General features: G+C 43.4%; 1 protein-coding gene across 1 annotated transcript; it reads right to left on the reverse strand.

The window, feature by feature from the left end:
• Positions 1-2,237: 2,237 nt before the first annotated feature.
• On the reverse strand, positions 2,238-13,194 carry LOC116969931 (protein bicaudal D homolog). The gene is made up of 4 exons (XM_033016691.1): positions 13,087-13,194; positions 9,511-9,655; positions 8,734-8,840; positions 2,238-2,357 (listed from the first exon to the last, which is right to left on the reverse strand). Exons 1-4 carry the CDS (start codon positions 13,192-13,194, stop codon positions 2,310-2,312), a joined length of 408 nt encoding a protein of 135 aa, XP_032872582.1. The 3' UTR covers positions 2,238-2,309.
• Positions 13,195-16,520: the final 3,326 nt, after the last annotated feature.

The raw sequence follows: 16,520 nt of genomic DNA on the forward strand, positions 1-16,520 counted from the left end.
GGATGTAATGTTAAAATTGTACAAGGCATTGGTGAGACCAAATCTGGAGTATGGTGTACAATTTTGGTCGCCCAATTATAGGAAGGATGTCAACAAAATAGAGAGAGTACAGAGGAGATTTACTAGAATGTTGCCTGGGTTTCAACAACTAAGTTACAGAGATAGGTTGAATAAGTTAGGTCTTTATTCTCTGGAGCGCAGAAGGTTAAGGGGGGACTTGATAGAGGTCTTTAAAATGATTAGAGGGATAGACAGAGTTGATGTGGACAAGCTTTTCCCTTTGAGAATAGGGAAGATTCAAACCAGAGGACATGACTTCAGAATTAAGGGACAGAAGTTTAGGGGTAACATGAGGGGGAACTTCTTTATTCAGAGAGTGGTAGCGGTGTGCAATGAGCTTCCAGTGGAAGTGGTGGAGGCAGGTTCGTTGATATCATTTAAAAATAAATTGGATAGGCATATGGATGAGAAAGGAATGGAGGGTTATGGTATGAGTGCAGGCAGGTGGGACTAAGGGAAAAAAGTTGTTCGGCACGGACTTGTAGGGCCGAGATGGCCTGTTTCCGTGCTGTAATTGTTATATGTTATATATGTTATATGTTATAGAGTACTTCACCCACAGGCTGGTGTGCAAGGCCCCATCGGACGCCAAACAGCCTTTGCACAACCTCGCCCAGGACTCACAGCAACTGGGACCTCAACGCCTGTCATCTCGTCGCCCCTTCTCCCGTCACGCAGCCATCCTCTGTGGCTCCGGTTTCAACACACTAGGAGCTTGGTGAACCAGCTGGGAACAGACTTCCCGACCTCCTCAATTCATTGTTGCACCGAACACCACAGTCCCACCTGGCTCGGACCTGCCCCGCAAAGAGTGGGTCGCCCTGAACCGGCCCCGTACAGGGGTCGGCCGGTTCAACACCAACATGCATCGCTGGGATCTGCGTTCATACATTTCATATATTAACAATACAGTATTCATTTATACACCGGTGGTCAGTGTTCAACTCATTAACAACTTTGATAAATACATTGGTGTCATTCCCATCTGTAGTGCGTGTACAAACACCTCGCCAGGCACACGTAAACAAGCACATGTGGTGTTGCAAAGTACGCCAAGACCAAGTAGCGTGACCTGGTCTGGGAAGTCTTCATTTTCGAGCAGTAAAGAAGCGCTTGAAGAAATTCACTCGTCTCTTCGCCTGCAAAACAGAAACAGAGGTCAATAGCTAACTAACATCAACCTAATACAGGTGTCAGCGTTTATGGGGAGATGGCAGGAGAATGGGGTTACAAAGCAGAGATAGATCAGCCATGATTGAATCAAGGAGTTGACTTGATGGGCCAAACGACCTAATTCTTATCCTATCACTTATGAACCTCAACTAATTAGTTCTTTCAGAATTAAACTAATTAGTAAAATACCAAGGTACAGATGTGAAGATTTGTATTTACTTATCATGTTATAAAGATCCGCATTATAATGTACGAATGGGTGGCAGCGGCTTCAATACAATGGTCCAAATGAATGAACGATTCTATGAGCAAACAAGCAATGTAGATTCCTTGGTGAACTATTGGACAGGAGGTCTCGATTCTAAACAATCCTCTATCACAGTCAATCAGAAAGTGACAGTGCTTCCATGGTTAGTCTTGGATTCCTTGGTGATGGGTGACGTATCCATTCTTACACTATACAGCATGATGAAGGTGGGGAAAGATGAACCTTCATCAGCTGTTTTTCCTGCTCTCTCTGTTCCTGGAAAGGTGTCTCTACATTTAAGATCTTCTCTTGGTTAAGATGAGATAACCAAATGTATTACATTTATTTTGAGATTTGGCTTACACCTTGGCCTGTATTCACTGAGCTCTTTCATACTGAAACAGAGAGATTAGAGATATGCATTTGAAAACCGATTCGAGTGAGTGCAACATGAGAGTAACTCAAACACCTCATGTCTCCCAGGAGAGGAGGAGTTGCTGGGTGAGGGGAGGGGCACCACGTGCAGACCTCGAGGCTGGACAATGAAACCAGGCCAGGTTTTCTGTGTTGATGCCTGAATCACCCACTCCAAACCGATATACTATGTATCCTATTTATTAGTTAGTAAGTACACGGAAGCAGGTTTTCCAGAGTTGCCCAGTTCACTGCTGTGGGGGTGGGGGGGCAAGATACAGTGTAAAATGTCTGGAAATTACATTAAAACTAAAAAACAAAGAATTGATTGGCAACACACACCTTCCGTGCCACCACCACCTGTCCACTGGGGTCTATCTCCAAAGCCTCCTCACATTCCTCGATTGATTCCACTTCAATGGTTTGCTCCCTGGGTGCTGGTCTGACAAGAAGAGGTCCATGCCTACAAAGAAAACAGCAGCATAAACGGTAACACAGTAACCCCACCTTCTCAATGAAATGTCATCGATACCAAGGGCTGGGAAGAACACACGGCTTTCAAGGAATCTTCTCCAAGGACTTTGAAGCATCTGCTTTCTGCAGTCAGTGGATTCCTCTACAAGCGGTTTGATGGAGCAGTACAGGAAAGACCATTTCTTGAATTGGAGGAAGCAAGGGTATAGAAACTAGCAAAAATGCCAGGGGAAGGGGAGGAGAAATCATTTTTCACTCAGCAAATTATGACCTCGGTTATATTCCCTTAAAAAGTGGTAAAAAAGACACAATAATAATATATATTTTAAAAAACAATTCAAAGACGCATGTCAAAGAGGAAAGGGGGTAGCATTAAGTGGATAAATCATCAGTGCTACTACAAGCAGAATTCTCTAATTCCATCCACATTGTGTACACATGGTTCTTCAGATTCTATCAAGTAACAGTGAGGGCAGAATTACTGCCTTACAGCGCCAGAGACCCAGGTTCAATCCTGACTGTAGGTAGTAAGTAAGTAAGTAAGTTTTATTTATATAGCACGTTTTAAGTCAACTCACATTGACACCAAAGTGCTTTACATAAAATAGATAATAAGTATCCATACCATAGAAAATGGTTAAAATAAAGAAAATGGACACAACACATTATAGAGTTCAACACAAACGTCCCCCCACAGCAGAATTAAAAATGTCCACTGTGGGGAAAGGCACCAGAAAGTTAGTCCTCTTCCTCTGAAACACCCGAGGTCGGGGCCCATTTGTGGCCTTGCAGCCAGTCCGATGATTTTCAGGGCCCACTTGCCTTGAAGATGGAACTCCGGCATCAGGTGAAACAATTCCTCAAGCGGCTTGGAAAGTCTGGAGCGGCTGCCTCCTCCCCGGAGACCGGAGACCGGGGCACTCGTAGCCCTCAGGCCGCGCCGGTTGGAGCTCCGACCCCGGTGAACTCGATCCCTGGCTCCGCTACAAATCCAGCACCGCCCGCGGCCGGACGCCCGCAGCCACAACTCCGCGATGTTGGGAGTCGGCGGCCACAGCGCTCCGGAGCGTACTGCACGGCGACCCCGTAAGGCATCGCCCGCTCCCTGTTGGTATCCCACCGCTGCACCGCCGCCGAAGCTGTAGTCCCGGCCGGTCCCAACAGGAAACGCCGCTCCATTCTCGATGGTAGGCCGCGAGGACGGGGCGAAGAAGCAGCTTGGAAGGATGCTTCCTCTCCGACCAGGTAGGGGGCTAAGAAATAAAGTTTCCCCCTTCCCTCCCCCCCACCCACCACATAAAAGACCTCCTAGGTACTGTTTGTGTGGAGTTTGGATCTTCTCCCTGTGGCTGCGTAGGTTTCCTCCAGGTATTCTGGTTTCCACCCACATCCCAAAGACGTGAGGGTTTGTAGGCTATTTGGATTGGTTAAAATTGTAATTTGTCCCTAATGTGTAGGATTGCGCTAGTGTACGGGATGGTTGCTGGTCGGCGCAGACTCAGTAGGACGAAGGGCCTGTTTCTGAGAGTGGGCGCGTTCATGATTGCATCAACTTTACCCTTGATGGGGTGTAGACCATCCTTGACTATCTTATGACCCAAGTACTCTACCGAGTTCTGAAACAACTCACACTTTTGTGCCTTCACTCTTACACTGTGTGTCTCAAGGCGTTTGAGTACCACTTCCAACCTTTCATCATGTGCCTGCCTGCCAGGGGCTGAGATGAGGATGTCATCCAAGTAACACACCACACCTTCAAATCCCTCTAGAATTTGTGTCATAAACCCTTGAAAAATCCCTGCAGCTGATGATATGCCAAATGGGAGCCTATTAAACTGAAACAATCCCAAATGCGTGTTGATCTAAATCTTGGATTTAGATTCTTTCTAAACTGAACTTATCTAAAACAAACTAAAGGAAGCCGTTCAGCCATTCAAAACTGAATGTCCTCCTCCTTTAACCAGACGGATTCTCCTTCGTCAAGGAGTTGAATCATTTGTGGCTCTACGACACCACCCTACGAAAATTGACTGCCGTGTTTGCTACCATCATCGACACTTCAAACGTAGTTAACTGGCAAAAGCATCAAGGGATATTCCCATTTGATCGTATGGCACAATAGAAATGCAACTGGTATCCCAGTCCAAGTAGAACCAAACCTTAGCTCAGCCAATTCATTCTTGCAGGAGGACGGATCTTGCTCTCTGCGCTCCTGCTGTGTTGTTTGCTGAAGGGTTTTCAGTTCTTCCTTTTCCTGCAAAATGAAAATAGTGCTCAATCTTTATACACACATGAATGTAAAACATGATTACAACATATCTTTGCTGTGTCCATCTTGGAATCTTTTAAATTAAAATGTAAAAACACAAATATTTATTCATCATATGCATCCTGAGTAACAAGTCCCATCAATGAGCAATGTCATGGCTTCATCTTTAGTACCTTAAGATTTAGTATCCTGCTCAATTTATTAATTGATGCAAGGGCTTGTTTCCGTGCATGTCATTAGTAAATGAAAGTGCTTTTTAATAAAGTCCCTTCTAAGATTTGTGCTTAAAAAACATTAATTTCTACCTTGAGATCATGTTTGCCTTATTTGAAGTTTCCGAATATCCTCCAGACATCTGTCTCTGTCCGTCTGTACTGCCAGCAACGTTTTCTCAAAAGATTCTGCCCGAGAAGCAACGTCCTTGTTCTCATTAATAACATCCAAAAGTCTTTGCTTCATCACTGACAATCCCACCAAATATTCTTCAGGTTTCTCCTGCGCTATTCCATCAGCACTTTCAGACATTTTCACTCCCGCCTTTACTTGAGCCAGATTTTCAAATTCAGTTCATAAATTTTCTATTCTTTTAAGTCAGCTCTTCTAATATTAGTTTTCTTTTTTGAGTTCTTCGCATTCCAGAGTTTTAGTTTTAAGTTGTTGGTGAAGCTCTTGAATTAATTGCCTCTCACTTGTTTCATTTTTATCCTCTTCTTTTTGGAAACCAATAGCCTTGAGCTCTGTAAGCTGTTCCAAAATTTGCAGATTTTCTTCTTGCAAGGACTTTGGGCTTTCATTACTTTGTTTAAGGGGTCCTTGTGTAACTCTCCATTGCTCTTTGAAGATGGATTTCTCATTCTCAAGATTCTTAATTTGCTGTTGTTGCTTTTGCTTCAACTGATTATCCTTCAAAGACAGGACCTGGTTTAGCTCCTCCCCTGTACTGAACCAACTGTGCTTTTAACAGCGCGTTGTCAGAATTAAGGTCATCCATCTGGTTGAGAACATTTCCGATCTCTTGCTTCAGTTCATGTTTTCAGCTGCATTCTCCTGAATGATACGATGTTTCTGGCAATGCATGTCGAGATGCCATTGTTCCAGCTCCGTGTATTCTGATAACATGGGGCCTCGGTCATCTTGCAAGGAGGCCATCGATTTTGTGAAGGCACCCGTCTGGCTAACAGCTTTGTCTTTTTCTTTCCTAACCTTAACAAGTTGGATCTCCAGCTCTTTCATGGCTCTGGCTCCTTTCTGGTTATCTTGCTGGAGAATCCTCAAATTATTTTCATAGTCATCTATTTGCTTTCTATGTTGCTGCTGGATTTCCACTAGATAGTCAGAAATGTCACTGTCTTTTGATGACACAAGCTTTGAGAACTCTGCATCCTTACTGCTCAACATTAGCTTCGGCTGCTGGGAAATGCCTCTCAATTTCCAATGTTGCTGCATCCACTCTGTCTTTGTCCCGTTCCGGCAAATCCAGTTTATCCTGATATCTCAATATTTCTTTCAGATGAATTGTTTTCAGTTGATCTAAAATCTCAAGTAGTTCCTTCTCCTTCTTAGTAATTTGAGCTTTTGTCTTCTCTTCGTTCTTCCGAAGATCTTCTGTGAACCCTAAGTACTGCATTCGAGCACCTTCAGTTTCAGTTCTGGTGTCTTGGAGCAAGACTTTATAAGATGCAAGTTCTTCTTGAACAAGTTTGACGCCTTCCAGACTTGGAAGCTTTTGCAGTCATAGACTCTAGTCTCTTGCTCATTTCATCACAGGTAGATTCCGATGTTTTGACACATCACTCTAAATCCAAAATGAGCTTCTGGTACTTGATGCAGTCCTTCTGCAAAATCATTATTTCCTGCTGCTTCACTTTTTAACAATTCTCGAAGCTCCTTGGTCTCACCTTTAGACGAGGTATTATACCTCCGAGCAGACCGAAGCCTCACTTCAAATTCTTTCACCAGTTTTATTTCCTGTACCTCTTTTTCTTTGATCAGATGACGTTTCTCTTCTCTGAAGCAGTCCAATTCATTGACAAGTGAATTATTTTGCATATGTTAACTGATCTATCTTGTCGACATTTTTAAGTCATTCTGCCTCCAAACACACTCTCTCATTTTTGACCTTTTCTGACATTTCCTGGAAATTTTCAAGTTCTTCCTGGAGAAGAGATTTGTCATCCTCTAATTGTCTACGCTTCTAAGACAACAATGGTCCTACTTGCCCTGTCGTGTGAACCTTTCCTTCCTTCAGCACAGGCTGGTCCTCCAGGGATTGGGATTCTAATGACAGTGGTTCATTAAAATCAGCCTGATAAGAATCATCCTCACTCTGCAACTCCTCTATGATGGATATGGATGAATTAAATTCATTCAGCAGAAGCTCGCCCTCATTTTGGGTTTTGTCAAACTCTGCTTTAAGATGGTGAGAAGTTTGCTTCAGTGATTTGCTTTCCTCCTGGTGCTGATTGTACTGGGCAGACAATTCACTTGCGTGACTCTGCTTTGTGGTAATAGTTTGTAACTCGCTGCTAATTCTTTCAATCTCTTCCTCAAGCTCCTGAACTCGCTGCTGCTTGGATTTTGTAAACTTTCTCATTTTGTCCTTTATTTTTTCATTTTGGGCACCAGCTTCCTCAAGCTGCCTCTCCATGCTTTGTCGTTTGGCTTCTACATCGCGGAGCTTGAACATCACCTCCTGTTTCTCTTTTCTTGCCGTCTCAACTATTTGCCTCATCTTATCCATCTCATTGCTGATATTTTCGAGGGATTACAAAAGGGATTCATATTCGTGCTTTAATTCATCGTGCTTTGTCTTCCACTCTGACAACTCTGCCGTCTGGGAGTTTTTCAGTGAATCAAACTGTTGAGAATATTATTGCTTCTCATGAGTTAGGATGTCCAGTGTCTGCTTCAGACTTTCACAGGTAACGTTTAGGTTCTGTTTCTCTGTGGATATACCATCAGCTTCGGAGAGAAGCCTCTGCCTCCCCTCCTCTTTGCAAGCTGCTGCGTGCTCCTTTATTTGAGAGAGAGACAATTCCTTTTCCTTAATAACACATTTCAACCTCTCAGCTTCAGAACTGGAAGCTGCCAATTGCGCTCAAAGTTGTGAAATGGTGTCGTCCATTTCAGAATGAACGGTCGTGAGTTTGACACAATCTTCCACTTTACAGGCCAGCAGCAAGTCTCTCTCCTCGATGGTGTGCTTCAGTTTGTGAGTTTTCAGAGACAGAGATACTGTGCACACTGGATGGAACCCAATGACTATTAACACCAAACATGAAAAATGGGAGTTAAAATTGATCAGGTTGTCACAACCCCAGAAGCCGTCATTTTGTCCATCATGTCCAAAACTGATCTTTAATTTGAACTGTTTAAATATTAATGTATAAAGGGGTAAATTCCCTAAAATGACAAATATTGCTGTACTTTCCAGATTTGTCAGTGATTTCCAAAATCTGTCTATTGATGTCATTTTACTTTTAATATTAGAAATGGAACATGATTGAGCCTGATATAATGCTTTCTCCTTGTATGAGGTAATCCATCTCTGTCCAACTTATAATGGCACTGAAAATTGAGTTGAAGGCTTTTTCAGTTTAGCAAATCTCAGTATATATTTACCTTCTCAAAACTACTGAAGGCTTTAGACTTTTGAGATGCAGCAGGGAAACATGCTCTTTGGCCCAATGAGTCCAGGCCGACCAGCGCTCACCCCAGACACTATCCTGCACACTAGGGACAATTTACAAGTTTTACCCAAGCCAATTAACCTGCAAACCTGTACGCCTTTGGAGTGTTGGAGGACACAGTAGCACCCGGAGAAACCCCACGTGGTCACGGGGAGAACGTGCAAACTCGGTACAGACAGCACCAGTGGTCAGGATTGAACCCGGATGTCTGGTGTTGTAAGGCAGCAACTCTGTCACTGTGCTGTCCCCCCCCCCCCCTGCCCCCTCCAAACAGAAAACTATTTTATTCAACCTTGGCAAAGCTTAAAATTAATAACAGCGTAAAATGTCGAGGGAACTCAAGCATTAAATTTCCACAGATATTTAAAATCAAAGTTTAAACTGAAAGTGTCAGACTGAGCACATACCATAAGCTTTTGGCCAGCTGTGGTCTGCTTTGTCCATCCTTGATCCTGTCCTCGTCTCTGAAGTTCCCCCAGTTCCTCCTCCAGCTCCTGCAGTTCTGAGATCAAATCTGGATCAGAGCAGCCGGGAAAGAACCAGTTATCCTCAATCAGTTTTGTGCCACAGGAAGACACGTCATTCAGAAAGACAGCATGAACACAGACACAATATGGACTGATTGGACCCTGGTGACCATCACTACCTTGTGGCTTCCCCAAGTTAAGGTGTTAGTTTCTGACTGGGCTAAAACACCTTGCAGCTGGCTGGCTGGCTTTACATTTTAAAAGCTTGCAGTAACAAAGCTAGATTTACATCACTGGTATCCCAGAGACAACTAATACCAATACTGATTTATGTATTGATATAATTTCAGTATTTCTTCAGGAGAACCTGCAAATCCATGAATAAACTGAGTGAAGCCTGTGTAGTGGCCATTTGGACAAAAAGGTAAGTGTGCTACCTTTGTAATTACCAATGTAAATAAAACTGGACAAAACTATTGTCAGCATGGATTTTGATGCTGAAAGTAAAAACGTTAGAATTCCAGCTTTAAAAAGTCGACAGTAGCCTTTGTCTTGACTGAAATATGGACAACAAACAGATCCCTAAATAGAGGTGCACTCGACTTTCAAGTCATCAAGATCACTAATCAAGTCATTCACTTCTTAAATATTTTAAATTAAAACAAAGTAAACTGTATGATTTGTTCCAAGTGAGAACCAGAGAGCACCACAATTTACCTTCTCTTTCTTCCTCAAGTTGCCTCATCCTTAATTCCATGACATTCCTCTCATCGATGTCATGGCTCGGTGTTGGCTTATAAACCGTTTCTCGCCACTTCATCAGGCGGCTGTGCAGTTCCTCTGCAGATTCAGATTCACTTGTCTACAGACACATTACACACAAAGCAACATCATCCACTCATCTAACTGGCCAATTAGATGCTTGATGCCATGAAACAGAAACGCTGAGACATGATACAAGAGTAATGATTCTCTATGTTTGCCTCCCGGACATATTTGATTCACAAAATAGCAAGCTGATTTGTAGTTGAGAGTTATTCAGCAAGATGACCAGAGGTGTGATCAGCATTAAAAAGTGAACTTCATGGTGAAAACTATAGTTTGTAAAAGATAGTTTACCCTTTTTTATTCTCTGCTGGAAATGATGATTTCAGTGATTTTCACATATAAGTAAAATTATTTTAATAGTCTTTAAGATAAATGGACCTATGGGCAAAGAAGCACTAACTTGTTCCTTTTAATGTACACCTTCAAGACATATTGTTACATGTTATTAGAATTGCAAGTTGTAGAATTGGATAATTGGAAACTTTTATTACATAAAATCAGCCCTTGAGCCTTATTCATTCTATCACGTGATCATGGCTGATTAGATCTTTGATCTAAACATTTACCTAATCCCCATAACCCTCAACTCTCCCGCAGTGTAAAATTCTAGCTGGCTAACCCTTGAATATACTGAATGGTTCTCCATCCACAGCTCCGGAGGGTAAAGAACTCAAAAGATTCAGAACCCTCAGAGGGGAAATGTCAAGTACTTTGGATCCGTCTTCACTGAGGAGGACACAAACAATCTTCCTGATGTACTAGTGGCCAGAGGATCTGTGGTGATGGAGGAACCGAAGAAAATTCACATTAGGCAGGAAATGGTGTTGGGTGGAACCCCAGGGCCTGATGGTCTGCATCCCAGGGTACATTAGAAAGTGGCTCTAGAAATCATGGACACATTGGTGTTAATTTTCCAATGTTCTATAGATCCAGGATCAGTTGCTGTGGATTAGGGCAGTGGTTACCAACCTGTTTTAGCTCATGGCCCCCTTGGGATCGTTTAATTTTTCTGTGGCCCCCCCTGACATTATTAGCGGAAATTTTTTTTTAAATATTATAATACCTTCCATAAAAATATCAGTGTGTAATAATTGCACATATATTCTCTTTTATTCTATTCCACAAACATCAAAAGTATTTCAACTACATAGATTTAAATTTATTAGAAGTGAAATTTAGGAGGCAACAGGGTGGTAGCTCTGTGGCCCCCTTCATTGAACCTGTGGCCCCCTAAATCACAAAATCTTTCTGTGGCCCCCCCTGAAATTTGCCATATGGCACCAGGTTGGTAATCATTGGATTAGAGGGTAGCTAATGTTATCCCATTTTATAAGAAAGGCAGGAGAGAAAAAACAGGGAATTATAGACCAGTTAACCTGACATTGATGGTGGGGAAGATGCTGGAGTCAAAGATGAAATAGCGGCATATTTGGATAGCAGTAACAAGATCGGTCCAAGTTAGCATGGATTTACGCAAGGGAAATCATGCTTGACTAATCTTCAGGAATTTTTTGAGGATGTAACTAGGAAAATGGACAAGGAAGAACCAGTACATGTAGTGTACCTGGACTTTCAGAAACCATTAGAAAGGGTCAAATTTGATAGGAGATTAGTGGGCAAAATTAGGGCACATGGTATTGGGGCTAGAGTGTTGACATGGATAGAAAATTGGTTGGCAGACAGGTAACAAAGAGTAGGGATTAACGTTACCCTTTCAGAATGGCAGGCAGTGACTAATGGGGCACTGCAAGGCTCTGTGCAGCTATTTACAATATACATCAATGATTTAGATGAAGGGATTCAAAAAGTAACATTAGCAAATTTGCAGATGACACAAAGCTGGGTGGCAGTGTGAAATGTAAGGAGGATGCTATGAGAATGCAGGGTGACTTGGACAGTTTGGGTGAGTGGGCAGATGCATGGCAGATGCAGTTTAATGTGGATAAATGTGAGGTTATCCACTTTGGCAGCAAAAACAGGAAGGCAGATTATTATCTAAATGATGTCAAGTGGGGAAAAGGGAAAGTACAACGGGATCCGGGGGTCCTTGCTCATCAGTCAATGAAAGTAAGCATGCAAGTACAGCAGGCAGTGAAGAAAGCAAATGTCATGTTTGCCTTCACAACAAGAGTAGTTGAGTATAGGAGCAAAGAGATCTTTCTGCAATTGTTTAGGGCCCTAGTGAGACCACACCTGGAGAACTGTGTCCAGTTTTGGTCCCCTAATTTGAGGAAGTCCATTCTTGCTATTGAGGGAGTGCAGCGTAGGTTTACAAGGTTAATTCCCGGGATGGCGGGACTGTCAAATGCTGAGAGAATGGAGCGGCTAGGTTGTATATTCTGGAGTTTAGAAGGATGAGAGCGGATCTTATTGAATCTTATAAGATTATTAATGGTTTGGACACACTAGAGGCAGGAAACATGTTCCCGATGTTGGGGGAGTCCAGAACCAGGGGCCACAGTTTAAGAATAAGGGGTAAGCCATTTAGAACAGAGACGAGGAAACACTTTTTCACACAGAGAGTTGTAAGTCTGTGGAATTCTCTGCCTCAGAGGGAGGTGGTGGCCGGTTCCCTGGATACTTTCAGGAGCGAGCTAGAAAGAGTTCTTAAAGATAGCGGAGTCAGGGGATATAGGGAGAAGGCAGGAACGGGGTACTGATTGGGGATGATCAAACATGGTCACATTGAATGGCGGTGCTGGATGGAAGGGCCGAATGGCCAACTCCTGCACCTATTGTCTATTGCAGCTCCTTATCCTGAGGATATGCCCTTTAGGTCTTGACTCTCCCATTAGGAGAAATATCCTATCAGCCTATCAGTCAAACATACCTTTCTCCACACCCGCTCCTTCCTTTCACTTTACACTCTTCTAAAATCTGGAGAATATCGGCTCAAGCATAGGACACGCTCTAACCACAGAAATCAGTCTTGCCAATAAATGTTTAGAGTTCTGGATAATCAGAATTAAAGGATGTTCTTTTAGGAAGGAGATGAGGTGACATTTCTTTAGCCAGAAGGTGATGAATCTGTGGAATTCTTTGCCACAGATGGCTGTAGAGGCCAAGTCAGTGGATATTTTTCAGGCATAGATAGATTCTTCATTAGTACAGGTGTCAGAGGTTAGAGTAGAAGGCAGGAGAATGGGGTTAAGAGGGAGTAATTGATCAGCCATGATTGAATGGTGGGGTAGACTTGATGGGCCGAATGACCTAATATTATTCCTTATGACCGTATAATATTAATAGGTAAAATTCCCCAAACTAGATTAAAAAGTCTGGAAATACTCTGTTGGGTCCCCAACTTACTTAAATGATCCATTTAAAAATTAATCTGAATAAGCAACATGAAATACAATGTAATATTAATTAGCAGGATACTTGAGACTGTTGAATCTGTGCAGAATGCACACACTTGGAATTAAGATTGTACATGGAGGAATTAAATGCAGCACAAATTCTCCCAACCTGGGAAGTTTGTCCCTTGGTAGCTTGTTCTAAATCTGCTTGCATGTTCTGGTGTTGCTCTTCATATTCTTCCAATTTAGCTTGAAGATCCACTGTAAGAAAACACATATCACCATTTAAATAATGAGAAAGAAGAAAGGTCATGACCCGAAACGTCACCTATTCTTTCTCTCCAGAGATGCTGCCTGTCCCACTGAGTTATTCCAGCTTTATCGGAAAGAAGGGGATGAATATTCTGCAGCGTGACTTTAGAGAGCTCGGAAAAATGCTGAAAAGCAGGACCTCCAGGGTTGTTATCTCCGGTTTGCTTCCAGTTCCTCGTGCTGGCGAGAGCAGGAACAGGGAGATACGGGACCTGAACGTGTGGCTGAGGAACTGGTGCACGGGGCAGGGATTTAGATTCTTAGATCACTGGGATCTGTTTTGGGGTAAGGGGGAAATGTACAAAAGGGACGGATTGCATCTTAACAGGTGTGGGACCAGCATTCTGGCAGGCAGGTTTGCCACTGCTACACGGGTGGTTTTAAACTGAACAAGGGGGGTGGGGTGTCGAATGGGATAGTGGAGGATGGAGTTAAAGGGAAAGGGTTTCTTAAATGTGTGAGCGTAGAGACAGAGGGGTGTAAAATGAGGGTAGAAGCAATAGGTAGCAAGGTGAAAAGTAAAAGTGGCAGGCAGACAAAACCAGGGCAAAAATCAAAAAGGGCACTTTTCAACATAATTGTATAAGGGGTAAGAGTGTTGTAAAAACAAGTCTGAAGGCTTTGTGTCTCAATGCAAGGAGCATTCGTAATAAGGTGGATGAGTTGAATGTGCAGATAGCTATTAATGACTATGATATAGTTGGGATCACGGAGACATGGCTCCAGGGTGACCAAGGCTGGGAGCTGAACATCCAGGGATATTCAATATTCAGGAGGGATAGAGAGAAAGGAAAAGGAGGTGGGGTAGCGTTGCTGGTTAGAGAGGAGATTAACGCAATGGAAATGAAGGACATTACTTTGGAGGATGTGGAATCGGTATGGGTAGAGCTGCGAAACACTAAGGGGCAGAAAACGCTGGTGGGTGTTGTGTACAGGCCACCTAACAGTAGTAGTGAAGTTGGAGATGGTATCAAACAGGAAATTAGAAATGCGTGCGACAAAGGCAACACCGTTATAATGGGTGACTTCAATCTACATATAGATTGGGTGAATCAAATTGGCAGGGGTGCTGAGGAAGAGGATTTCTTGGAATGTATGCGGGATAGTTATCTAAATCAACATGTAGAGGAACCAACGAGAGAGCAGGCTATTTTAGACTGGGTATTGAGTAACGAGGAAGGGTTAGTTAGCAGTCTTGTTGTACGTGCCCCCTTGGGCAAGAGTGACCATAATATGGTTGAGTTCTTCATTAGGATGGAGAGTGACATTGTTAATTCAGAAACAATGGTTCTGAACTTAAAGAAAGGTAACTGAGACGTGAATTGGCCAAGATTGACTGGCAATTAATTCTAAAAGGGTTGACGGTGGATATGCAATGGAAGACATTTAAAGACTGCATGGATGAACTACAAAAATTGTTCATCCCAGTTTGGCAAAAGAATAAATCAGGGAAGGTAGTGCATCCGTGGATAACAAGGGAAATCAGGGATAGTATCAAAGCGAAGGATGATGCGTACAAATTAGCCAGAAAAAGCAGCATACTGGGAGAAATTCAGAGACCAGCTGTTACGACTCCCGAATGCAAGTACTTCAGAGCCGCGTAACACAAGTCAAAAGCCAGGTTCAGGTTCAAAAACAGTTTTAATTATTCATTGGAACACAAAACTCAAACCTGATTTAAACAACCCAGTCAGGGATATGGATAAACTGACAAACAATTTAACAATGCTCCAGCCAGCCACGCAATGGGCCGTCGAACCGGAGATTCCAAAACCTGCCCAAAGAGATACAACCCTGAAACCAAAATACACAAAAACTCTAAGGTCAGCCCTTATCCGTCCCAATTCAATATCTGTTAACAAGGAATGGTGAAAATACACAAAGTTCTATGCCATGTGGTCAGGCTTCCCTCGAACCCACACCAGCAGTCTGCTCATCAGTCAGGGTCGACGAAGAAGAGAGAGAATCCTGGGAAGCTCTGGTATTTATACTTCAGATGAGTCACCCGTCACCTGACGCAGCTTGGCCAATCGGGTACAGGAGCCTTTAACCCCTCGATTCCAGACTCACAACCACGAGGCCTGTACTTGGGATAGAAACAGAGAAAGGTAAGTACATAGCATTCACCAGGAGGGGGAAGCGCCTAACACCCCCACCCAAAGATACTGAATAAGTTTCTGAAAATGAACTATAAAACACCACCAAATTTCAGCAACTATTCAGTAGCACAGACATCACTGGCGCGACAATGCATCAGCCAATACATTATCTTTGCCACGGATATGCCTGATCTCCAAGTTGTAATCTTGCAGCTGCAAACTCCAGCTCATTAACCGCCGGTTCTTATTCCGCATATTCTGCAAGAATATCAACGGATTATGATCCGTGAGTACGATGACAGGGACATTCGAGGAGCCAACATAAACCTCGAAATGAGTCAGAGACATTACAACCGCAATGGTTTCTTTCTCAATGGTGGAGTACCACTTCTGATGACGATTAAACTTCTTAGAGAAGTACGAAACTGGATGCTCCACCCCATCTGAATCATCCTGTAGAAGAACTCCACCAACCCCACGATCACTAGCATCTACTGCCAGCTTAAATGGACGCTCAAAATCAGGTGCCGCAAGCACAGGTGCGCGCACCAGAAGACTTTTGGTCTGATCAAAGGCTTGTTGACACTCTGCGGACCACACAAAAGCTACCTTCTGACTCAGCAAATCCGTCAAAGGGGCAGCCACCGCAGAGAAGTTTGGACAGAATCCTCTATAGTACCCAACCATAGCCAGATACCTACGGAGTTCAGTCCTAGAGGTTGGAGCAGGAAATGCGACGATATGCCCCACCTTTTCCTTGAGAAGTGCGAACCTGACCCCGGCCCACTACCTTACCCAGATACGTTACCGTGGCCTGGCCAAACTCACACTTCCCCAGATTGATCGTTAGGTTTGCCTCCGCTAGACGATGAAATACCTCCTTCAGATGACCGATGTGTTCGAATCCACGACCTGGAGCACACAACCAAATCATCAAGGATATGCCTCACAGAAGGACAAACCAGACAATACAATGTTCACCAACCGTTGGAAGGTTGCCGGCGCATTGCGCATCCCAAATGCCATTACCGTGTACTGAAGAAAGTCATCAGGCGTAACGAACGCAGAGATCTCCCTCGCCCGCCTAGTCAAAGGGACTTGCCAATAGCCTTTTAACAAGTCCAACTTAGACACAAAAGATGCACTTCCCACACGATCCACGCAATCCTCCATCCGTGGAAGAGGATAGCAA

Source organism: Amblyraja radiata, unplaced genomic scaffold (genome assembly GCF_010909765.2).
Source record: "Amblyraja radiata isolate CabotCenter1 unplaced genomic scaffold, sAmbRad1.1.pri scaffold_418_ctg1, whole genome shotgun sequence".
Lineage (NCBI taxonomy): Eukaryota > Metazoa > Chordata > Chondrichthyes > Rajiformes > Rajidae > Amblyraja > Amblyraja radiata.

What these genes read in the sequence shown, in the direction of transcription:
- LOC116969931 (XM_033016691.1), bottom strand. Translation starts at nt 13,194, where the DNA reads ATGTGTTTTCTTACAGTGGATCTTCAAGCTAAATTGGAAGAATATGAA. An exon ending in CCAAGGGACAAACTTCCCAG is followed by an intron (nt 9,656 to 13,086) that starts GTTGGGAGAATT and finishes ATGTGTCTGTAG; the next exon opens with ACAAGTGAATCTGAATCTGC. An exon ending in ACTTGAGGAAGAAAGAGAAG is followed by an intron (nt 8,841 to 9,510) that starts GTAAATTGTGGT and finishes GCTCTGATCCAG; the next exon opens with ATTTGATCTCAGAACTGCAG.